The following is a 26,496-nucleotide window of genomic DNA, read 5'->3' on the forward strand; positions in this document are numbered from 1 at the left end:
GATTGGATATTTGGTAATACATTTGAAAGTCTCTACTCCAATACAGTCCATTCCATCTGCAGTGAAAAGTAAACCTTAAGCTACAGTACCTGTATGCTGTCATCCCTCAGAATTGTGAGCATGACAATGCTGCTAGGTTAACTGTTAAGTGAAATGCCTAGTCATCTGCATTGTGCTGACACAGACAAGACAGCTTCACAAATGTTTCAGAAACTCCAGCATTTGGTAAAAGGCATATTAATAATGAGGAGGTCTATTTCCCTGCTGCCCCTGCTCTGCCTAACTGGCCTTACCACTTTACCTTTCACAAACCCTATTGAGGGAGACCCCAAGGCACCCCAGCCAGTAATATCGCTCCCATTTTATAAGCACAAAGGCAAAGAAAAAGCAAGCTTTGAACACCAGAGAGCGAGTGATGCAGGAATAGAATTCAGTTTGCTGGTCTGCTAGACTTATGTTTTATTCAGTAGGGCCTATGGCTGCAACTCTAACTTATCTATTCAGTCTGTGAATCGGGGATAAGCGTTTCTCCATTTTTGTAAGGTACATTGAAATACACAAATGAAAGAGTGCTACATAAATACAAAATATTATTATTGCCCCCGTTTAAAAGAGCACTTCTGTTCTGAAAAGGGACAAACATAGCATCATGGAGTTCCAAGTCTTTTTCCCTAAATGCCAGCCCTGCAAATTCATCCTGGGCTCTGGAAGGCAAGCTAGATTCTTTCCATCTCACTCCTCACTAATAGTAAAGATTCTGAAGGCCAAGTCAAGCCCTCAGTTACACCTGTACAATCCATTTGCCTATAAGCACACCAAATTTCAAACGTAAAGGTTAAGTTGTTTTTCTGACTTTCCCTATGGGAGTGTGGGAAAAGCATCACAATTATTAAAATGGGTTTGCACAGACAAAACTGATTAGAGCTTAGAAAATCAAGTTAATGATAATGTACAATATGGAATAGATTCCATTTCACTGTTCCCATGACACTAAACTGGAAGGAGTGGTAGATATGCTGGAGGGTAGGGATAGGATACAGAGGGACAGAGACAAATTAGAGGATTGGGCCAAAAGAAATCTGATGAGGTTCAACAAGGACAAGCGCAGAGTCCCGCACTTAGAACGAAAGAATCCCATGCACCGCTACAGACTAGGGACCGAATGGCTAGGCAGCAGTTCTGCAGAAAAGGACCTAGGGGTTACAGTGGACGAGAAGCTGGATATGAGTCAACAGTGTGCCCTTGTTGCCAAGAAGGCCAATGGCATTTTGGGATGTATAAGTAGGGGCATTGCCAGCAGATCGAGGGACGTGATCGTTCCCCTCTATTTGACATTGGTAAGGCCTAATCTGGAGTACTGTGTCCAGTTTTGGGCCCCACACTACAAGAAGGATGTGGAAAAACTGGAAAGCGTCCAGCGGAAGGCAACAAAAATGATTAGGGGACTGGAACACATGACTTATGAGGAGAGGCTGAGGGAACTGGGATTGTTTAGTCTGCAGAAGAGAAGAATGAAGGGGGATTTGATAGTTGCTTTCAACTACCTGAAAGGGGGTTCCAAAGAGGATGGATCTAGACTGTTCTTAGTGGTAGCAGTTGACAGAACGAGGAGTAATGGTCTCAAGTTGCAGTGGGGGAGGTTTAAGTTGGATAGTAGGTAAAACTTTTTCACGAGGAGGGTGGTGAAGTACTGGAATGCGTTACCTAGGGAGGTGGTGGAATCTCCTTCCTTTGAGGTTTTTAAGGTCAGGCTTGACAAAGTACTGGCTGGGATGATTTAGTAGGGGATTGGTCCTGCTTTGAGCAGGGGTTTGGGCTAGATGACCTCCTGAGGTCCCTTCCAACCCTGATATTCTATGATTCACAGCTGTTCAGCTGTGTTGGCTCAGCAGGGCTAAGAGGAGTGAAGAACAGAAAATATCCCAAACTTTTGTCACTAAATTCAGCAGCTTTGACTGAATACATGAAAGAAGCAGATCTATTGAGCAAGGTAGTTGGTACTTTTATAGTTACTTTTCAAAGAGGAACAGAACTTTAAAGAAGGGACAAAAAACTGGGAAGCATGGTGGTCTCACGGATAATTCGGAAACAGGCTAAGAGATCTGGTTTCTAGTGCCAGCCTAGTGATGCGGATACTAAATGCTTCACATAACGACTGTGAGGATTACATGTGTATGTATCACAAAATCAATCAAACCCTTTGAAAATGGAAAGGCTCCAAGTAATAATTGGGAATATCTTTCTAAAAGATGAAGTTATGAGCCCGATGCAGAGATTACAAGGTGAGCTCCTCTAGCCTGTGTTTTGCAGGTCAGACTACATGATCACAATGGCTCTTTCTGACCTTCAAATCTATGAATCTGTGACTCAACTATTTCTGCAGAACATGCAGTCCCACTACCGAAGGTCCTGCACATCCATAACTCCCACTGACTTCAGCTGCAGTACTTCTGAAGATCAGGCCAGATTCATCTCAAATTGGGTACCCAGAACTTTAGAAACACAACTAGTGGCCACTTGTGAATACTGTGGTTTAAGTGACTTGCCCAGCATCGCATGGGAATCCTTTAGCACACATAGAACTCACTTCTCCTGGACAACATTCAGTTGTCTTAATCCCATACTATTCTTGCTCTTCCTGCAGTCCCCCTGCCTCATTTGCTATACACCTTCCTACTTCAGGAGTTTTACAGATAGCAACTTAATTCAGGTTTCAGAGTAACAGCCGTGTTAGTCTGTATTCACAAAAAGAAAAGGAGTACTTGTGGCACCTTAGAGACTAACCAATTTATTTGAGCATAAGCTTTCGTGAGCTACAGCTCAATTCATCGGATGCAAGTACAGACTGTACTTTTTTACAGGCAAAGAGCTTTACCATAGGATACCAAAGCTTTTCATGGCTTTTCACAAGCTTAAAAGAGAAAGACTGGGAACAGTGAGCTTCACACAATTCTTGCAGAATTCCATCTCTTTTTCTCTGCATTTTCACCGTGTGAGAAGGGGAGATAAAGCAGAATTTAAAATTGAGAAACTGCTCAGTTTTTATCCAGACATTTAGGGTTAGCTGCACAGTTGTTCCCCTGTTATAGCTTGCAACTCCCTTCCACTACTGCAGCTTAGTGAATAGGTTTACAGTGTCTCAGTGATTTTCCATTTTGTCTTTTTGAATAAGGCCTCTCTTCCTCTCAGTCACCCGCCTCACCGTAATGTTATCTAGAGTCAGGGCAGCCTAAAGGAGATGTAGAGGGATTACTATACAGCTTGCCCCCAGATAGCACCTCCAAGGCACAGCAAAACTTCCCTTATACTCACAAATACTGGCAAAATACAACATACTTGTATAATTTTTGGCACCTTTTTCCCCCTGCTGCTTCCAAACCATTTCACAAACAGTGCCACCTTCCTTTCAAATGGCCAAATGCACACTCCACTACCATTTTGCAATTACTGAGGAGGTAGTTAAACAGTCCCTTCCCTCCATCCAAACACCCTATGAATGGCTTCATTAACCTGGGAGCTGGGTCCTCCCAGAAGAACTGGAGCAATCTCCACACCATTAATGTCCATTGTGTTCCTGGGGACAAAGAGTCCTTTCTCCACTGAGGTACACAGAGCTGAGTTCTGAAAGACCCCAGCACTGTGGACCCTTCCAGGCCATCCAGTGTTTCTGTCCATAAGTAAGCCCTGGATTTCACCCAGCCCTGGAAGCACCATGGAGAAAATACCCCTTTCGTTTATGAATTCTGAGCCCCGACATGGGAGGAGCAGGGAGGGAGGGGAGTACCAAGTAATTGGTACATGCGTCCCATCACTACACCCAATATAGTCTGGAAACCCCATGCATGCAAAGCAAATCAGTAATTTCCTCAGCACTACCAAACTTTATAACTCTGTGCAACAATACCTCTTCCATGGCATCACACACCTGCATGACAATGGCCCTCAGTCTACTTTCCCATGTCAAATTGCTTGTCTACAGACTAGCAGTATTCAGGGGTGACTAGCGTCCAGATGGCAATGATAACCGCTTCTCAACAGGCAAGGAGCATCACATGTTGGTAGGCTACCACTGCAGCTCCAAACTAGTTCAGCACATCTCAGAAAAAGGCTGCTCTCCCCATCCTGAAATTCTCTCACCACTGCTGGTCATCCAAGCACTGCAGAACAATCCTTTCCCGCCACACCACACTGGTTTCCTAAGCCCAGAAATGACACTTCACAGTATGAGGTTGCTCCAGTAACCACTCAGGGCAGATTGGAAGAGGCCCTGGAGGTTTTTCGCCTTCGTCTGTAGCATGGGGCACGGGTCACCTGCTGGAGCATTCTCTGCTCCTTGAAGTCTTTAAACCACGATTTGAGGACTTCAATAGCTCAGACATAGGTGAGAGGCTTATCGCAGGAGTGGGTGGGTGAGATTCTGTGGCCTATGTTGTGCAGGAGATCAGACTAGATGATCATAATGGTCCCTTCTGACCTTAGTATCTATGAATCTATTATCAGTTGCTCGATGTCCTCCGCTTCTTCCTCTTCCTGCTTTCTCTGACTCTGAACCTCTTCAAGCTGCTGTCACATCACCTGGCCCATGATGCAGCAGGTGGAGTGCAAAGCAGAATTCATTCAGCTTTGAGCAATGAAATACAGCTCAAGCAGCCTCTGGGTATTCACGGTTACCAGCATAGCGGAAACAGCTTTGCTGGGCCCTATGCTGGCTGACAGCATTCAAAAATGGTGCTGGCCCACCCAGAAAGGAAGGCTTGGGGTAGAGACCATGGAAACATAGGATTTTTTTTTTAATTTTTACATGCCTGTTTCCCACTGTGCATCCCACAATGCACAGAGAAAAATACCAGGGTGAACACTGTTCATCAGCAAAGCAAAGGACCATGGGATACATTCAGATAATACCACACACTTAGTACACAGCAAGGTGGCACCACATGTACACAACGTGTTTTAAAAGCGGGCACAGGCATCCTTTGTGCATGCTATTAGTGCATCTTGCATACTGTGTGCTACCTGACATCAAAAAGCTGCAGGTTAAGCCTGCCATGTATAGAAGCCCACAGAACTGTATTCCACACCACTGTGGCTTGTATTGTGTAGATATAGATATGTTTTTACTTTACAGCTGACCAAAAATGTTCAAAGTTTTAAAATGTGCTGGTTCTGAATTTGTTGAACTTCTGTGGAATTGCAGAAATTTTGCACAATGCTTTTGCAGAAACTTGAGTGAAAGGTCACATAGAATATTTCCAAGCTGTATAGTGACACGACAAGTTGTATGGTATTGTCCTGATTGTCTAAGCTTATTCCACATGGTCAAAAGAGTTAACAGAAACCATTCTATTTCTCACAGCAATAGGATGCAAATATTCTTCCTTCTGAAACATTACATTTGTACTTTGTTTTAAAAAGTCCAAGTATCGTTTTGATTGACTCACATTTTATATATTTTTTCATCACGTTATATAGGCACCATCTGTGTGCAATCCTTCTTGAGCCCTTATGATCCGCCTTACTTGTAATTTCCAAATCAAAATAAATATGCTATCAAATAGTCAAAGTAACAGTTTCCTGGAATACATACAACAGGACTGCAGCACAAAGTTTTTCATGATAATTTCCCACTACAGGTCAAACGTAAAAACGATTTTGGACAGAAAACGAAGTTGCTCTCATTAGCTTTTTCTAATAAAGTTATTCAAAGAAAGGTTTGCATCACACACACACACACACACACACACACACACACACACACACACAATCTGTAAAGAGTCGAGTTCCAAACACACTTCATATCCTCAGTGTCTGCTGAGACTCAAAATTATCACTGAAGGTCCAAGGTCCCAAAGAAGTTGCTGCTCTAGCTCCTAGCACCTCTTGTCTATCCTTGATATATGCGGGCAACTCAGGACTTTGGAAAAGATCCATTAACGGTACCATCATAACGAAGATCTTTGTGAACATGACGAGGATGTGGCCAGGATAAAAATGAGGTTTGTCCTAAAACATGTGGCCCACAGTTGCCATGAAGAACGTGTTAAGTAGCTGCTACAGTTGCTGCTGAACACTCTGAGTACAGATAAAGTTTAGCCTTCTCTCAGAATTTTGTTAGATGTTTCTATGCAAAATTGGCTTATGAAATTTACTGGGTAGAACTGCTGTGGGCATGAGCTTCTTCCCAGTTTTAAAAAAAACGTCTCTAGCAAAGGACATTAAATTGTAAGCATATTCTGTGTGATATTCCAAACATGTAAATTAGATAATAAAAATTTAGGACTATTCTATAATGAAGTACTTCTAATCAAACATGAATGATTCATCCAATATGAAATAGCTGACAAATGGCAAATAGAGGGAGAAACGAGTAACAAAAGAGTAGCTTAGGTCAAAAGGTATTAAACTTAAGCAAAATGAAAGGATATTTAATTACAGAGAGTGTTCCAAGAAAGAACATAGGAGCCTTTGGTTTAAGGCTGACCTCAAATTACTATCCCAGGGGCAAGCAGGGGCCCAGCACCAGCCACAAGCTTCTTTCAGGAGTTGGCTGTGGCATGAGTCTACTCAAGTATAGTGTACTACAGTGTACTCAACAAACAGAAAAAAATTATCCAGTTCCCAACAGCATTTAGTGTGGAGCTGACAAATTTCTGGGGCTGCTGGGAGGTAGGTTGCAGAAAATTTCACTCTACCACCTCATTACTCTTGCTGGGCCAAACCTCCTACCGACTTCTGCTGTCACATCCTCCTCCCTTCCCAACAGGACAGAAAGCAACAGGGGAAGACAGGGGCTGGGGTTGGGCAGGGAACCCATAGTTGCTCCATGATGAAGAGTCAGCTGGTTTGTCACAACAGGTAGGGAGAATGAGGGTAGATATTCGCTCAGGGACCTTCCAAAGTCTGTAGAGCAAGCAATACAGGAAAAGGAGGGGGAAAGGAGGAAATTGTAAGGGGAAGTGGAAGTGGCTCATGTTTCCACTCAGATCTTAGCACCTCTGATTTGATGAAGATACCATATCTCATCTCCAAAGCCCTTCACAGTAAAAGTCAAAACAACACTTGATGGTTCAAACTGAAAAAATTCCTACATTTAATCAGGTTATCCAATAAAAAGCTATGTTGCCATTCTTGTTTGGGTTGGACCTTGCACCTTCCAGCACAAGAGTAGGGGAAGGGGAGGAGAGTATTCAAGTCCTGCATCAAGGCCACAGCTCAAAACAAGTAACTCTTCAGAGCAATACATGGGAACTGCTGCAGTGTGTTAGAAGTGATTTCAGGTAAGCCATTAAACTAGGGATCCCTTTCCGAGTAATATCAAAAACACAAAGCAGTGGTACTCAAGCTTCAAAACTTGCAGAATATAACTGTGACAGAACATCCCACCTTGTGCAAAATGAGCACAAAATCAAGATGTTGAGAACAGAATTAATCAAGGAACCAAAGGATATAACGAGAAGAAATTCTTAAATTGCCTATAACATCAATGCTATGAACCTGGGTAACAACCAAGAGAAAGCAGAATTGCTCATTAAATGAGCATAAATTAGATTTAATTGCTATTACCAAAACCTGCTAGGATAATTCACACAAACAGAATGTTAAAATCAATGGTTATGACCTCCTTAAGAAGGATCCAGTTGGCAAAGGGGAAGAGGGAGTGGTACTCTATATCAAAAATGGAATTACCTGTTTCCAAGTCACTGATAATTCAGAAGAAAATGAACTTGAATACTTATGGATCAATGGCCTAACAGATAAAGCACAAGATGAGTTGGTGTCTGCTACAGACCACCAAATCACACTAGGGAACATGAGGACTTCCTCCTTTTGCTCCTATCTATAATTGGTAGGGAAAATAACTGACTATGGGGGACTTAAATTTGAGCAACATATGCTAGAGGTTTCATGTTACCAGTACTAAAATATTCTTGGAATTTCTAAACATTATAGATGACAATTGCCTAACTCAAAAAGTGTGGCAGCCAACACAGGGGAGTTCTTCATTCCTTGTGGTAACAGATAATGAGGAACTGATCACAGAAGGTAGCTTAGGTACAACTGATCCTCACTTGATTTATAATGCGCAAGCAAAATAAAATCTAGACCAGTAAAGAAAAAAAAGAGAGCGCGCGCGCTTTAACAGGGCCAATTTCACAAAGGGAAAACAATTATAAGCCAAATCAGATGGGAAGAAGTATTTAATCAGAAAAATGTAACTGGCAATTGGAAATCGTTTAAGAATGCATTACCAGATGCCCCAGAAGCCACAATCCACAGTTAAGGAAGAAGGCTGCGCTGGTTAAAAATCGACATGGTTTAGAGGGGAAGGCAAGGGGAAGTTGATAGTAATGAATATAAATCAGAATTTAAGAATTACAGAAAACTTATAAAAGAAGCCAACGGACACAAGGATAAGGGGAAAAAAATCAAATGATATAGTCTCATACTGATAACTCTCTTTCCATTCCACTAGTATCGCTGGAGGATGTTAAACAGAAGCTACTAAAGTTAGATATTTTAAAAAATCAGCAGGTCCAGATAACTTGCATCCAAGTTTTGAAAGAGGTAGCTGAGGAGATTGCTGGACCATTAATGCTGATTCTCAGTAAGTGTTGGAACACTTCTTCCAGAAGACTGGAAGAAAGCTCATGTGCCAATTTTTAAAAAAGGGTAAACAGGATGACCCAGATAATTACAGGCCTGTCAGCCTGACATTGCTCCCAGGCAAGATAATGGAACACCTGAGACAGGATTTGCTTAGTAAAAGAGGATAATATAATTAATGCAAATCAACATGTGTTTATGGATAATAAAACCTGTCTAACTTGATATTTTTTCTGGTGAGATTACAAGTTTTGATAAAGGTAATAGTGTTGATGTAATATACTTAGACTTCTGTACGGTGTTTGACTTGATACCCCCCAATAGTTTGATTAAAAAATTACAAAGATATCGAATTAACATGGCACATACTAAATAGATTAAAATCTAGCTATACAATAGATCTCAAAAATGTAATTGTGAACAGGGATCATCATCAAGCAGGTGTGTTTCCAGTGGGGTCCCAAAAGGATAGATTCTTGGGCCTACGCTATATAAACATTTTTATCACTGACCTGGAATGAAAAAAAAAATCACTGAAAGTTTGCATGTGACAAATATTGGGGGAGTGGTAAATAATGAAGCAGATCCATCATTCATTGTGAACACTCTGGATCACTTTGTATATCAGGTGTAAGTGAACAATATGCATTTGAATATGGCTAACTGTAAATGTACACATCCAGGAACAAAAAATGTAGGCCACACTTACAAGATGCAGAGTAGCAGCCGTGTTAGTCCGATGAAGTGAACTGTAGCTCACGAAAGCTTGTGCTCAAATAAATTTGTTAGCCTCTAAGGTGCCACAAGTACTCCTGTTCTTTTTACTTATAGGATGGGAGACTACCCTGGGAAGTAGTGACTTTGAAAAAGTTTTGAGGGTCACAGTGGATAATCTGCTGAACATGAGCTCCCAGTGTGACGCTGTGGCCAAAAGAGCTAGTGCAATCTTGGAATCCGTAAACAAGGAAATCTCGAGTAGGAGTTGAGCGGTTATTTTACCTCTCTATTTGACATTTGTGCAACTACCACTGGAATACTGTGTCCAGTTCTGGTGTCCACAATTCAAGAAGGATGTTGATAAAGCAGAGAGTTCAGAGAAGAGCCACGAGAATTAGTACAGGATTGGAAAACATGCCTTATATAGTAAAAAGAAACGGAGTACTTGTGGCACCTTAGAGAGACTAACCAATTTATTTGAGCATAAGCTTTCATGAGCTACAGCTCACATCCGATGAAGTGAGCTGTAGCTCACGAAAGCTTATGCTCAAATAAATTGGTTAGAGTCTAAGGTGCCACAAGTACTCCTTTTCTTTTTGCGAATATAGATTAACACGCCTGCTACTCTGAAACATGCCTTATATAGTGAGACTCAGAGCTCAGTCTACTTGGTTTAACAAAGAGAAAGCTGATTACAGTCTATTAAGTTCTACACGGGGAACAAATATTTAATAATGGGCTCTTCACTCTAGCAGAGAAAGGTATAACAGGATCCAATGGCTGGAAGCTGATGGACAAATTCAGATTGGAAATAAAGGTATAAATTTTTGTCAGTGAGAGCAATTAGCCATTTGAACTATTTACAAAGGGTCACGGTGGATTCTCCATCACTGATTATGCTTAAAATCAATTCTGGATATTCTTCTAACAAATCTACTCTAGAAATCATTTTGGGGAAGTTCTATGGTCTGTGTTATAAAGGAGTTCAGACCAGATGATCACAGTAGTCTCTTCTGGCCTCGGAATCTATGAAAGACTGCATCAAGAAGTCATGTCATATTGCAACCGGAAGAATAACATCAGTTTAATACCTAGGTACTGGGAGTGAAGAGGGGTTCATGCCTCCATCCTTCCCCCCTTCCCGCCCTCCTCCCCCCAACTATTATAAGGGGATATTGTTCCTCCCTTCTAAACCCTTCTATCTACCCTCTTGCTGGTCTGGGGGCTTTTCTTCTCTTCCTTGCTTTGTTTCTCTATTTCTCAGTTCTGCGAAGAGGGGAAAGGAGTAATCAGAGGTAGCTTCAGTGTGTCAGATGGGGTGGCTGACACATTGTTCTGATTTTGCGTTCAAACGTCTTACCCTGAAAAGCTGTGTAGATGATAAACTCTGATGTCCTGTTCAATATGTACTCTCTCAGTAAAACAGTTTCCTACGCCCAAGGCTGAATGCTGTTGCTGAGCATGTAACAGTTGCATTTGCTTATGTGGTCACTGGACTACACAGATCCAATTAATTATGAATCCCTGAAGTATGAAGTACCATCACAAAAATCTATTCTGGATCAAGCCAAATCTTTTTGTGGAAAAATATGCTGTGAATAAAATAATTTTTTCCAACTTGAGGCTAACTCTGTGGACTATCAAAAGTAGCAGATACTTTCCTGTCATGTGTTGTGAAAATTTTTTGCTAAGGAGTTCTGGTAAGTATTACCAACATAAAATCCCATGTTGATACAATTACTGAACTTTCCTGCTGTATTCATTCTTTAGAAATTATTAAAGCAATTCCTTAACTGTATGGTAGAACTGACAGTCAGAACCTAGGAAAGTTTAAAGTTTGATCATAGTCTGAATCAGGGGTTCTGAATCATCTCAAGTGAAAAGCAGAATACTGATGGAACATATGTTAATTATATGTATCCAAACAGTACTGTCCTGGCATGAAAGAAATCAGAGCCCGGTTCCTCTGACTTCCATTTTCTCCAGCAGGGTTGTAGATCCAGGCAAAATAAAGACGTTATAATTATATATATATAGAAAGTAACTGATAGAAATTCTTCAGGTTTCAGGTGTGACCTTACTGAAAAATCCTTAAGTTCAGGACCAATTCCCCATGAAATATTAATCAGTTATTTTTCACTCATGGCCAATTAACGTCATTTTTAGAAAATCCAGAAGCAATGAGAACCAATTACTGATTAAAGATGTAAATGATTCTTTAAATTTGTGTTCATATCTTTAATTTTTCTTCTTCCCCTACAAAATCTGAAAGCTCAGTGTAAATACTGTCTTGCATTCAAAGGCCCTCTTCTAACATTGCTTTGCAGATATATAAATACAAATTCACGTTTTAGATTTTTGGGATAGAGAGGCAGGTGTGCAAGTCACACTTCTGTGCCCATTCAAGACTGTGGTGAAACCAAAATATCTGCAGTGGATCAACATAGGGAATTTTAATAACCTGAATAGGGCCAGGGAGGGGTAAATAAGCAACTGGAGCCTTGTTGTAATGGGAGGAGAGAGAGAGAAGTAGCTGAGGATATGTATTATTCATCCTATGTGAATTGTACTAAGGCTTAAAAATAATACTTAACATTTAAATGCTGCTTGACATTTTCAAAGAGGTGAGCAATTATTAATTAACCCTACAACCCCTGTGAAATAGGTAAGTGTCATTTCCATTCTTGTATATGAGGAAATGGACACAGAAAGGTTATGTGACACATCCAAGGACAAACAGCAAGCCAGTGTGAAAAAATATTAGAATTTAGGAGCTCCCAGTTCTCAGCTCTGTCCTTATTCCACAAGACTAGGCTGCCTGAAGACTAGATACTATGACAATCAAAATGGGGTCTGACGAGATTTGAATCCAGAAAGTGTACTAGGAAATAAATATATAGGACAATTTCTGGATTCAAATCTCATCAGACCCTTGAGTGTAGGAAGGAGTTATCTTAAGGCTGACATAATTAAATAATTAATTTGTTTTAAGATGGAAATTGTAATGAAACTTTGGCAGTCCAACCCTGCCATTTTTCCATCTCATGCAATAATCATCTAAAAATGCCACCCCTATGTGATTTAATAAACATATCAAACCTAGGGACACAAACAACCAAACAGCAGTAGAGGCATAGGCCGATGATACAGGTATCACTAGATAACAATATAGTCACTAATGTTAACAAGTACACTTGTTTAATTGGGTTACCACATGGATGCCAACAAATGTGTCGTTTTACAGTAACTTGGCAGTTAGCCTTTGTTACCACTGTAGGTTCAGTCTCCATGAAGGATATGCCATGTACTATACAAAGCATAATAAAACACTAAGCTTGCTCAGCTTGAGAAATCTTCTGGAGTGTTAATAATCCTGTGTGCTATCCATTTTAATCATCTCCTTTCTTGAACAAGACTAAGTAGCTCTGAGTATCCAAGAATTCTAAGTGACCTCTCTGAAACCTGAACCAGGTTCAGAAAAACACAGTGAACTGAGCAAACCTCTGCATTTTCTTTAAAAGCTTTTGGAGTAGAGGAACTAGAGGCAGTGATCTGATAGCTGGAAAGTTTCAATGCACTGAAAAGGCACCCCATTCCTTTTGGATATCTAAAGCAACAAAAAGAGATGATAAACTTCTGTCCATGCTTGACAAACTGCTCTATTACAGAGTCCATCCCCTTGTGATGGCCAATTTCTAAACAGCTGTAGCTTTTTAAAAAAGAATCTGTGAAAGTGACTGGTTAATTAGGTCCAAGAAGAGGCTGAAGCAAGGAGCTGAAATTTCATGCATCCTATTGCTATACCATAGGGGTTCTCAAACTGGGGGTCGGGACCCCTCAGGGGGTCATTAGGTTATTATGTGTGGGGTCGAGAGCTGACAGCCTCCACCCCAAACCCCGCTTTGCCTCCAGCATTTATAATAGTGTTAATATATTAACAAGTGCTTTTAATTTATAAGAGGGGTTGCACTCAAGAGGCTTGGTATGTGAAAGGGGTCACCAGTACAAAAGTTTGAGAATCACTGCTACAGAACTTTTCTTTTGCTGAACTTCTTTTAAAGGCATTATGCTGCAGTCTCAGAGTCCAGGAAAACTTCCACAGTAATATGCTGACAAATTTTGACTGTGTAGGCTACTAAGACAGTAGTAGAATCTATTTTTTTTCTTTGCTTACTACCAATCCCTAGCACTTTGTGGGGACTACTCTGTATCTTGGGCAGCAACAGGCTTTGTTCAGCCTACTGAGACAATGCTGAAACCTCCCATCTCTGGTCTGCTACAGTCACTACAACCACCAAGATTCTCCATCAAACCATTGAGGAGTGGTGCTGAAAGCTGCTATTGCTGACAATCATCTTGATATACCTTTTGCACTACAACATCCATATTACAGAGTAAAAGCATCTGTTAGCTATGCTTAAACGCTGTTCTAAATACCTGCTTTATAAGCAGCATATTATCTCCCTCATTAACCAACTCTTTTACAGTGGTTGGTATGACATGTCAAAGTAATTGCTTTGTTCCTTGAACGCTATCTATAAAGAACACAGCCAAAATGTTAAGGAATGCGTTAATACTTTCCTGGAACAGACAAACTCAGTCAATGTACTGGAATATGCTACAAGGACACACCCAAGTCACCCTTAAACCCTACAGATCTGTCATGACTTGCATAGTAGATCAGCTGTGGGAAAACTAGTGCCAATTTGCACAGTTTTGCTACTCAAAGTAAAAACTTTTGAGTTTAAAAAGAACATGTTCCCATGGTGCATTCTAGCATTTTCCTGGCAAATTATATACACCACATTGTTTTCATACTTCCAGTAGTAGAGAAATTGCTTAAGATTACTTTCAATTGTAGCAAAATGAGCAACAATAAAGTTTACACTGACAAGAAAACTACTTCACATAAGTGTTTCCAGCTTAAACGGCATGAAACGTGATTTTTTTAAAAAAATCATACTCATTCTAGTGCTAAAATGAAAGTACACTTAATGTAGACCAGTGATTCTCAACTTTTGTACCGGGGACCCCTTTCACATAGCAAGCCTCTGAGTGTGGCCCCTCTTATAAATTAAAAACACTTTTATATATTTAACACCATTATAAATGCTGGAGGCAAAGTGGGGTTTGGGGTGGAGGCTGACAGCTCAGGCCGACCGAGTCTGAGAACCCCTGATGTAAATATTATTGTATTTGATCAAACATGCAATGAGGGCATTCTACGAAACATTATAATATTTGATTTAAATCCTGAAGAGGCTTATCTATATATTTTACATAATGCATCAATTCTGATTAAAATGTTGGAGATTCTAGTTTTACAATGAAAACCTCAAAGCAGCTTTCATTCAAGAGGCATAGACAGACATTAGTACTAGCTCACACATTTTAATATATAGGCTAAACTCCTGTGCGCAGAACCTCACATCCTCACCATTGATCCAAGTTCATTGAATAAGCAGACTGACATCTAGTGAACATCTGAGAGCTAAAACACAGACACATGTAAAGCTATTTCTCAAGCTATGTGCGTTTGGTTCATGCTGCTTGAAAACCTAATCGGTTTCATCAGAAGACCTGAGAACTGCCTATTAACTTTTCTGAATTCAGCAAATAAAAATATATGAATATATATATGAAAAAAATTCCCTATCACAAGTATAGCATTTTTTGCCTCCCCTAAAGTTGCTACTCACTTAAAAGTCTTTTAGGTCCACTGAATACTATTGCAGCATTAATGAGCTCCATTAGTTTGAAGACTAAACGAATTTCCATCTAAACTTATTTATATATCTTTTTTAAAAATCAGCAAGATCAATTACAAATAATGCCATTCCGAAGAGAAAATGTTTCCTTTCTTCACAATCATTACACAATAAGTCTTCCATTAACCAGGAAGAAAAAGTTATATTTTAAGAAATAATTTTCTCACAAATTAGATTTGAACATATACATATGAAAGTATTTTAGTTTTGCTATGCCAGTGACTGAACTACAGAAAAATGTTTACCTAATCCACCTCTAAAACTCAAAGAAAATGGTCGTTTTATATATTTAAATGATGTACTTGAAGGACACTTTCATGCAACTTTGAACATAGCTGTTAAAAATAATCTCTTCTCCATTATTTATAACGCCCTCTTAGATACTGGAAAATCACCTGTGCCTGACAGATTTTAGCCTCTTCCGAAACGTTTTCTTCTCTGTTCCTAATGAAGCAGAAGTCACCATTGCTTCATTTATACTTCTTTCTTGTAATGCAACATCATGAATCACATCAGCAAGGATATGAGCAACTTTGGACATTATGTTTATTTAATAAACTGCTACTTCACAGCTGACACAGAGTTTACATGCTGTGTTATCTTGGTCCTGCAAAATGGTAGCTTTAAAAAAAACCCATATTGTAACAAGAAATTGTAATTGTGATCATCTACAACATAAGGTAGATGGAATTATGTTCCTAAACTGTTCTTCAAAGCCACTAACAGATCAGGTTCCAGCTACATTAGAGACTGCAGGCAACATTTTCAAAAGTGCCTACACTACTTAGGCACCTAAATTCCACTGAAATTCGATGGGAATCAATGAGAGAAGTTCCAAAATCACTTAGGCCCTTTGGACTATTTCACCCTGCAACTCCATCAATTGCATTCAGGATAGTTACAGCCCTGTCAGTCCCTGGATATTAGAGAGACAAGGTGGGTGAGGATAATCTTTTATTGGACCAAGTTCTGTTGGTGAGAGAGACAAGCTTTCAAGCCACACAGAGCTCTTCTTCACTTCTGGGAAAGGTACACTCCCAGCATCATAGCAAAATGCAAGGTGGAACAGACTGTTCACAATAAGTAGTTACCACATATTTTAACAGGTTTCAGAGTAGCAGCCATGTTAGTCTGTATTTGCAAAAAGAAAAGGAGTACTTGTGGCACCTTAGAGACTAACCAATTTATTTGAGCATAAGCATCCGATGAAGTGAGCTGTAGCTCACGAAAGCTTATGCTCAAATAAATCGGTTAGTCTCTAAGGTGCCACAAGTACTCCTTTTCTCTTTTCACATGTTTTAAGATACCACTAACCCCCTCTTTTTGTTTGATGACTACAGAGATGTTAACATGACACTCTACCTTGAATAGTCCCTTACAATATGTACTAAATATTTATACTAAGCAATCTTGTCCACCTTTCATTTTGCTGTGATGCTGGGAGCATACTTTTCCCAGACCTGATGATGAGCTCTGTGTGGCTTGAAAGCTTGCCTCTCTCACCAACAAAACTTGGTCCCATAAAAAATTATCCTCACCCACCTTGTCTCTCGAAGTCATTTGCACTCCTTTATGACACTGCAGATCACAAAGGCCAGACTGAAGCATTCAAGACACAGGGACAAAGCATTCTCAGCTGAGGGGATCTGGCTGTGGAATGAATCTTCAGAGGAGAATACAGAAATCCAGAGTCCAGCCGTCTTTGGGAATGATAAAACATTGCCCTTCAATAAAGCTTTTCCACCATTACCAGAATGACCCTGATAGCATCTACCAATATGTCTTCCCTGCTCAAAGGTATTTTAAGCAAAGCTTTTTATAACCCAAAATGGAAGAACCAAAGATGACTCCATTAAGTGCACTAGGGAATTTACTATCACCAATGTAATTGGTGTGAAAGGCACACAGAAGCTATGGTGATGGGTGACAGTACACAAACCTAAAGGTAAACAAATAGATACAGCTAGATAGTGCCCAAAGACCTCTACATCCAAAACCATGTAATGATTTCACTTACATTTGCTTGTCCAAAAAACATGCTAACCTATTTCTTATGCCCTCCTTGCTGAAACCTAGCCCTCTGGTCTTTTGGTTCCTGGGAAGTATGGAACAAAGCTCTCTCCTGTCTTTCATATAGTGCCACATGTTTTACAAGGAGGGGTTAGTTTTTCTGCAAAATCTCTTCCTCGATATTACGAAACCCAAGAGCATCCTTGGGTGCTTAAGAGCAGGCCGGGTTTTAGGAAAACATGAACTTGTAACCTCAGACAATGGTCAGGATTCATGTATCACAGGTGACTAGGGGTCATCAGTGACATAAAACCTCCAGTCTGCCTCAAACAGAGAGGACCTGAACATTACTGGTAATTGCAGGCAGGCGTAATACTATGGAATATTTTAAAAACTCTTGTGATTTTGGTGCCTGGTGAAAAATGGATTAAGGGCCTGTGAAAGCTCTCTACAGAGAGACTTCGCCATCCCTCCCATGAAGAAAGGACCTGAGGGAGGGAGGGAGGAATAGGCCAAAGTGAATCCAGGATGGCCTTTTTTCTATAACGCTCTGCTCCACAGCGTATAGCTGATCTTCAAGCTCTCAGCACTTCTTAGGGGAACCCAGATGCCTGTAGCCCAGCAGACCCGCAACAATACCATTCCAATTGAAGACTGCTTGTGCTTGATGCCAAAATCATGTCTTGTCCCTCAGACAAGCTTTTTAAATTCCTGGTGTTTCTATTGGGGAAAAGTCAACCAGGTTTGAGATCTCTATCCATATTGCCACATGACCCTTGACCATGAAAGCCCGGTACTCCAGCTTAAAGATAGCAGCTGTGGATTTGGAGACACTTTTACCCAGTACCCACCGATGTCATTGATCCCGGGGGTCAACATTCTAAGAGCTGTGGGAATTCTGCACATTAGAAAATCAAGACCCAAGAGTGAGAATTCTCCCAGGTGGTATCTTTAGAAAGAATCCTGTTTAATTAGTTCTGCCATCCCCAATCAATCATGCTAGTCTCTACCTCTCTGTCAGTCCTCTCTGATAAACAATGGCATAAGAAGGCACTCTGCTCCTCGCTCTTTCTCCCCAACTCTTAAGGAGCAGCAGCTCAGAGGCCACTTCACTTCGTAATTTCCTCCAGCCTGCGAGAAGACCAGTAATTCGGGGGTATTCTGCTCTTTGTCCCCCCCTCACTTTTTGTGAATAACCTCGCAGCTCCAGCCACTCTGCTTTCTCCCTGCTCCCCTAATAAAAAAACCCAGGAGCACCTGGACTGTTCTGCTCCTCGAGAAGAGCCAGCAGATCCCCAATCATACTCACTTGGTCAGCATTTTCACTCACCATGGAAAAGTGACTTTTTCCATAATCATCATGATCATTCAATAAATTTACAGCTGTAATCTGCTAACCCTTTTACAATAGAAAATAAGACAATACTCTGTATGCCTTTCTTCCTGGAGTAACACTCAACAGAAATGTATTTTTCTTCTTACCAGAACTGGGCATATGGTTCACTCTAGGTGGATTTAGCAGCTCTACTGGCTGATCTCGGCCAGAAAGTCCATCTGGAAAACACAAAAAGGATTTGACATCATCACCTGTTTGTGGAATATCTAAATTAGTTCAAATAACCAAAGTCACTAAGAGAGCCAGCACTAGGGATATGCAGACTAAGCAATTGTTTAGGACACCAAGCAGCTCAAGGATTGGGGGGGACGAGGGGCCTTTAATTATTAGCATGTGTTTGGAAGGGGGCAAAAATATTCCTGCTTAGGGCCCACAATAGGCTAGCACCACCTCTAGTCACCAACTAATTATCAATGCAAAGGGAGAAAAAATACCAATATCACAAATCACTTTAAACAATGATGCTCTAAAGTCAGCACCATAACATTCTCTATATGAAATCTACTTTCATCTGTTCTGCTTTGGTTTTTATTTAGTACTTAGTTGTACTTGTCAGTCTTGCTACTAAAAAGGTACAGTAAATAAGTCCTATCATTCAATTAATAAATGGCTATTTATTTTTCTATTTAACAACAGTATGGTGAAGTTGCTAACAGACCTGAGAGGCATATTCTAAGAACACCTGTAGTATGCTGAAAAGATAATAAAGAAAACAGAGCGCGTTGCAGGAGATTAAAATGCACAGACATGCATCATTCGCCCTGTTTTGCACTGGTTTGGATGTCAGAAAAAGCACTTTAAAAAAATCACAATTTATTTTTTATGATATGTAGAAGTCCATCTTGTCAAAGCATTTTTCTATTTTAAAGATTATGCCTTCCATACAAAACAAGTTGAGGTATAAACAGAAGTTGTTACAAACTACAGCACAATGTCACACCAGACTTCTTGACTTTTGCCCAAAAATGAAAGAGCAAACACCTGAAGTATTTGTTGACCATCCAACTATGTCCCACACCCACTTCCCCACTTTTTTTGTTCATTCTTCTCCAACATCCTGCTGTCTTCTACCTTCTAATATCATGTGAATCAAGCTATATACAGTTCTAGAAACATCAAAGCAGGTACCGTCTCTCACAGTCAAATCAAAAGACAGTTTGATAAAATGAGTTTATCATTTAGATGTTAATGTTTTTTCATTACATCAAGAACACTGGCTCATCTTTTCTGCATACTTTCTCTACTCCAAAAAGTTTGAAGAGAAAATGTAATTAAAAGTCCTATCTGTTGTTTGCATCAGTGATCTCTTAGTATCACTTTCTATTTGGTATAATCTCAGCTACAACATGTCAATAAAATGAGCTGTATCATGAGCTATTCTTTTAAAATGGAAGCAATATTGCCCCTCGAACACATGCCAGTTAAACAGTTTGCGTGTTCGTTTTTTATTAAAGGAAATAGAATAGCCAGTAAAATAATGGATGATCCCACAGCTGCAGTGGAATGACTATGAGAGATTTGTGTATGAGAGATTGGTGTTTGGAGGACTAGGTTCTGCTGAGGGTTAATCTGGACAAGACACAGCTAATACTAAACTGGAGAAGGGAAATGGGAGAACAGGCTAAACTTATATCAACATTAGCAGCAGGTGGTGTGCAATCAGTGAACCAGGCTCACAGCTTTGTGGCTTTATTAGAATGAAGGTTCCGTAGCACAGAGCCCGCTGTTCCACCTGTGCTTAAGAAGGAGAGTGCAACGTTTTGTTTGGGATGTGGCACTTTGTACGCTTATCTATGCATTTGTCACCTGGCCATTAGACTACTCTAATACTATTTAGGGCTACCCCTCAAATTATTCAGAAGCAGGAGACCCTCCAGAATGCAGGAACCCACGTATTAAGCAGAGCTTTGCACTCAGAATAAATGTATTCTGCAAGCTTTGTGTAGGTTTCCAGGTGGCATTCAGGGAACTGGTCTTCATTATTTGGATCTGGGTTACCAGAGTGAAGGCCTCTCCTTCCTGTACTACACTGCCAAAAGCTTTAATCATCAGAGATATTAAATGTGAAGCTATCTCAATACAGAAGGAGGGCGCTGGTGGCAGAGGATTCTCTGAGAGCGCCTCCTGTCTCTGGAAGGACTTCTCCCCACCCCCTTACTCTGAAGGGGTGGGGAACCTTTTTTCCTATCGCAGGCCACTGACCCACAGAAAATATCACTCATGGGCCACACAGCCCCGCGGGGGGGGGGGAAGAGGGGGGCGCAGAAGCTCGGGGATTCCCCTAGGCTCCGGGGTGGGGCCAGAAATGAGGAGTCTGGAGTGCAGGAGTGGGCTCAGGACTGGGGCAGGGGGTTGGGGTGCGGGCTCCGGCCAAGCAATGCTTACCTCAGGTGGCTCCTGGTCGGCGGCGGGGCTAAGACAAGCACCCCCACCACCGCCCTGGCCCCGTGCCACTCCCGGAAGCAGCCACGATGTGGCTAGGCAGCTCTGCGCGGTGTCCATGCCCACAGGTGGTTCCAGGCCAATGGGAGCTGCAGGGGCAGCACCTGCAGGCAGGGGTAGGTGAACCCAGACTTGGAGTTTTCTTGATCGCCCCTGCACTTAGGGGCCACCGACCAACCAACCTGGCACCCTAGCTTCCCCCCGGCAGTGGGGCAAGCTGGCGCTTGCAGCTCCAGTCCCACAGGGGGGCACTGAGGCTCAGGGTTTCCAGCCCGTGGCGCAGAGACTTGCCACAGGCCAGATTAAATTAAGCAGGGGGCCGGATCTGGCCTGCAGGCTGGAGGTTCCCCACCCTGGTCTAGAGTTTTAGTATTGGAGACATGCTGATCTTTACGCAGGGTATTTGGACCGTGGACAGAATTACAATTAGCCATAGTTATTTACTGGCATAAGATAGTTACAGTCTGGGGCCAGCTCAGATTGTAATTGTATGGATTCTGCTACTGACTTAAAGGACTTAGGATTTTTTATTATTGTGAATGTTAAGTTTTAGAAGAGCTGTCTGATCTTGTGATAGATATTTCTAATATCTTTTTATAGATCTAAAGAAGAAAAATGCACAAATAATTGAGTTTTCAAAAAAGCCACATACCAAAACAATTAAACCTTTTTGTTACTCTTTTATTCAGCCTCAATAATATGCTCAGTTCAGTACAGGAGCAAATTTGTTTTAAAAACCTCTTCCTTAAAACATTGAAACCTTAGAAGACAGAAGTATATTGAGTAAGCCAAAGTTTTTGTTTTTATAAGTTATGAAATTACTATTTAGCATGGAAGAAAGTGAGTTACTAGGACAAATTTTCATGGAGAGGACAGTAGGTTTGCTAGCAGTTAGAAGTACATATGTTTGATTCTGAAACATACCTTATTGATATCCAACTCAAAGTTTCAGAAACCAACCTAGAGTTCACCAACACTTTTAAACAATTTAAAAAAATTAAAAATGACATATTTGAAATTTCAAAAAATCCTACTTCCCCCCCCTTAAAAAGCCAAAAAACACAGACACCCTTCTGCTTCCCCCTCTCTATCCCACCCATAGCTCCCAATGCACCAAAGACAACAAGGCCTTGACAGGGGACAGTGCAAATATTAACAAATGTGAAGAATAACTGAAGTGATGCTCTGATGAGGGAAAAGAGGCGTCCTACAGTATCTAGATAGGAGTCTCATGACAGTATTTTTTTTAAATTGAATTGGCTGAAAACAAATAACCTATACTACTTTTACTTTTCTCGCTACTCCTATAGAAAGAAAACTGCAGTAAAAAAAAGCTAGCACCAGAGACAAGACCATCAACAACACACATGAAATAAATACTACATAGATACATAATCCTATTGTGTTGCTGCTCTATGTCCCTCCACTTTAACATTAATTCTTGAAATAGACTCTTGGCGAATACACCAGATTCTCCCCACTTTAGTTCCTGGAAGTAACATTCTCCCTCTTTGTTCATATCAGCCCTCATCTGAACACCTGGAAGGGATTCTAGAATTCTTTTGTTAACTGGGAGAAATGTAACAGTGATTAAATTTGTGGAAGAGGAAGGGCTGTTTCAATGGTTAGTTTAGCGAGCTTAATGGTTGGTGATTACATAGGATGGAAATGATGCACTTTAATTATTATGGACTGTATATTAAGTTATGACACAGGCACCTAGAGCGGATAGATAGATATTTCTGTATGGGTCTCAAGCAATAAAATGACAGGTTTCAGAGTAACAGCCGTGTTAGTCTGTATTCGCAAAAAGAAAAGGAGTACTTGTTAGTCTCTAAGGTGCCACAAGCAATAAAATGTTCAGTTTATATGCTTATATTTGATCTAATACTCTTGCTAAAAGGATTAGCATAAAGAAAAGTTTGTAATTACCACGCTTAGAAAATGTAGAGTCTACTTTCTTTCCTGTAACTTAACCGCCCATGACATGGGCACCTGCTGTTCTGTAACAGATCATGACTACAACAAGGAACTTACTCCCCAGATTCTAAGCACAGAGCTCTCTCCCTTTCCTCTTGTATGAATCTCTTTACTTCCCACTTTTTAAAATATATCTGCAGGGTTTTAAGGAAGGAAACCCAAGGGAAGACTGCAGAACCTTACACACAAATGTCATACCAGAGGAGGACAGCATGTCCGTTTTACAGGCTTCCTGACTGGAGACCCCTAGAGAAGTGTCTACTTCTTTGAGTGGCAGGGAGACTGATGAATTAGCAATACTCTGAACACTTCTCCCTGCCAAGATGAAACTGAGAATCTCAGGGAGGAGGAGCCCCTGTGCTTGAAAGATGAAAAGGAAGAACCCAGTCATAATGGATCAGGATCATCTCCATGAGTTTTAACTCATGTTCCATTTCAACATCAAACCAAGGGTATGTATAATATGCAATGGGATGATCATCAAAACAATGTCAATGATAGCCAAAACAAAGTAAGTTATCCTTTATATTAACTAATTTTCTGCTCACTGCTTTATAGAAGTAAGGTATCTCCTAGGCAATTAATTCCTCATAAAAAGCAAAATCAGTTTTTTTCACCTGGAGTTTTGGTTTTGCCTAGCACTGTTATTACCTGAACAGGCCAGGCAAAGCAGAAATCCTTCTTTTCCCAATTCAGCCATAACCCAATAATTGAAAAAGAGCAGTTGAACATAATAATTCAGCTGTTGCCAGGACACTAAAAATCTCTATTTTAAATCAGCAGACAAGCACAAATCTGGTCTGCCCGGGGAAATCCATTTTAGTAGTAAGATAAAGATATAATAGAAAGCTAAGTTTTGGGACCAAATAGCAAACTGGGGCCAGAGGACATTTTCTATCAAAATTATATCATACAACTTAATACTGTCACTGTATTTGCTACAGCAGGAATTAACATTAACACACAGTAAAAAGTGAATGTTACATCGAAAATACACATGAAGGAGCTTGGTCATGTATCACTACAAGTTAGCTGCTGCATATTAACCACAATCACAAAACTGAATAAAAAATAGAAAAAAGTCAGGTGTCACCTCCCAAAAGCAATTAAATTCCCTTAAAGAGATACTCAGGAGTTTCCAAAAAGCAGCTCAGGAAAAAATTTCTAACAAGCACTACAAAAGCTACTCTGATCTATTGGTTAGGGTTTCCACAATTTTTGCTGTGAAGATTAAAATTCCACACAATGTTATTAAATATGCATGTCTATTGCTATTAGAATATTTGAAGACCATTATTTAAAAATATTTTAAAAAAACAAGTTACCATGTGTGCTTGAAAGAAGAGATTTTTTTTTAACCATAACTGCCAAATCAAGTCAGATTTTCACCAGATAACAAAAGACCACACATATCCAGTTTAAGAGCTCTCTTCCCTGCAAAATATCAACATTCTTCCTCCTCCTTCTGGAGTGCTACAGCTAATCAGAGAAGATGAGAAAATTGGCTGGATTGTCTTCGCTCTCAAAAAAGATTTAATCATACCTGAGCAAACATTAAATTAAAAAAAAATTGAAACAAAATCATCATTCTGCCAACAGCAAATCTAGTGAAAGTTTGAGAAAGCTATGAGCAACTGAAAAAGGGAGCCGTTGGAAGAGGACTGATTAGGCAACCTTACAGCTGTGACTACACACTCTAGGTATATTAGAGAAAAAACTAAAATGTTTTTTAAAAGAAAAAATGCGTGACAACAGCCAATACAACATACGTTGTGCTACCACACTGAAAATAACCTGGCAGTCTTGATGGAATTTTACTTCAAATCCTGAATAAAAAAAGCATTTTCTCTGCTCCTGCTGAGCTGCGTTCCCTTCTTACCATGGTTACTTGAGATGTTCAGTTCATAATTCTGATGACGTGTAACTGACCTTTACAATACAAGAGAAATGCTTTTACAGTGTTTTATGCCAACATTCATGAATAAGCGAAGAGATAGGAGACATTCTGGATTGAAAAATGAATAATAGTTTCTGTTACCAAATTCCATCAAAGACATTTTAACCCTTTCTCCCCAGCCACCCAAATAAAAACAAACAAATACAATCAGATTAATCCAGGCAAATTTAATTGAAGAGGGGGAGGAAAAAAAAAAGTAGATATTTCTCCAGGCTGTTTTACCAAGTCACCTGTACGCCCCAGTTTCTTTGTCCTCTCTTTCCCTTTGTGTTCTCCAGGAGCGGGAGCCACAGGGGAGTAATATCTCATGCCAAAGTTACACAACCCAGAAAAACATGGAGGGGACGGGATACAATAAGTGATGCCTCATGTGACAGACTAGATAACCTGAGCAGAGTGTACTCAGCCTCATGTTGGTTAAGATAGTTAATACCTTTCTATAGGAGGGCCTGGTATCAATCTCCTTCAAATGGCAAGTCATTAGACCAATGAGGCTAGTGATCATGTCAATTTCCACCCCATAGCTCTATCTTTTTTTTTTTAAACTCAAGTTATTGAGTAAGTAGTAGTGAGACAGCTGTGTCATCTCAGTTCCACATAATTTGACGTTCCCTTTCAATCTGGCTTTTGGGCTGGGCATAACACAAAAAAGAGAACACTGCTCGTTGATCTGTCTGCAGACTTCAATACCATGGTATAAACTGAGAGTTTTGTTTACTTGCCTGTAGACTGGATCACTCTTCAACAGTTCTGTTCTCAAAGAGCTTGTAGAGCCTACTATCAATAGTTCAAATGACACTCATGTGGAGTTCTATGCTGTTCTATTCCATCACCCAGATGGTGAGGCTTTTGGGTAGACAGACATTTGGGGCTATTTTGCCATAGGTATGCATATGATACACAAATGTGCATCTCTTTCATCAAGCCCAAATGAGGAGAAGTTCTGCTTTCTGAGTATCTAACCAAGAAAAAGCTTTAGTTGACAAGCTAGCTGAAGCTCAGCCCAGGCAAAACAGACACTGCTCAGCGCCTGAGGGCAGCATCCAGAGGACATGGCAGACAAGACTCTGACTAAACTTTGTCTGAAAAGAGCAGTGTCGGAACACTTTTAGGTCTGATAGCTCCCAAATCCTCACTTGGCACTAGTGAGCAGAAGCATCTTCCCCTCTCTCCCACTGGTTTCTAGTAAAATGATTGTGACTTTGTCTCTGATGTAGACCTTCTCAGAGTTATTCCTGCCTTTGTGATCCTAGCACTGGATTATTGCGTTGTTCTTTGACAGGGCCTAATTTAGAAGGCCACTCAGAATACAGTATGCATCTGATGAAGTGAGCTGTAGCTCACGAAAGCTTATGCTCAAATAAATTGGTTAGTCTCTAAGGTGCCACAAGTACTCCTTTTCTTTTTCAGAACATATATAGTTAATGGAAAATGCAGCTGCACACCTGTGGAGTAGAGCTAGGTTACATTTAAAGCAAGCATGTCACACTTATTTGGTAGCAAGGGCTGCATTCCACTAGTGCTGTTATTTGGGCCAAGTCATAAATTTAGTACTCCATACCCCTGCTCCCCATCCACAACAGAATGCCCACTCATGTCAAGGAGATGTTTGCACAAAGATC

At 40.5% G+C, this 26,496-nt stretch overlaps 1 protein-coding gene across 1 annotated transcript in view; it reads right to left on the reverse strand.

Annotated features, from left to right (window-relative positions):
* The window catches only part of HDAC4 (histone deacetylase 4), a 406,948-nt gene that overhangs the window by 279,947 nt on the left and 100,505 nt on the right, over positions 1-26,496 (reverse strand). The window contains exon 2 of the mRNA XM_074968253.1: positions 18,582-18,653. Coding sequence (XP_074824354.1) covers positions 18,582-18,653 — 72 coding nt within the window. The remainder of the gene's footprint in view (positions 1-18,581; positions 18,654-26,496) is intronic.

This window comes from Natator depressus, chromosome 11 (assembly GCF_965152275.1).
Source record: "Natator depressus isolate rNatDep1 chromosome 11, rNatDep2.hap1, whole genome shotgun sequence".
Taxonomy (NCBI): Eukaryota; Metazoa; Chordata; order Testudines; family Cheloniidae; genus Natator; species Natator depressus.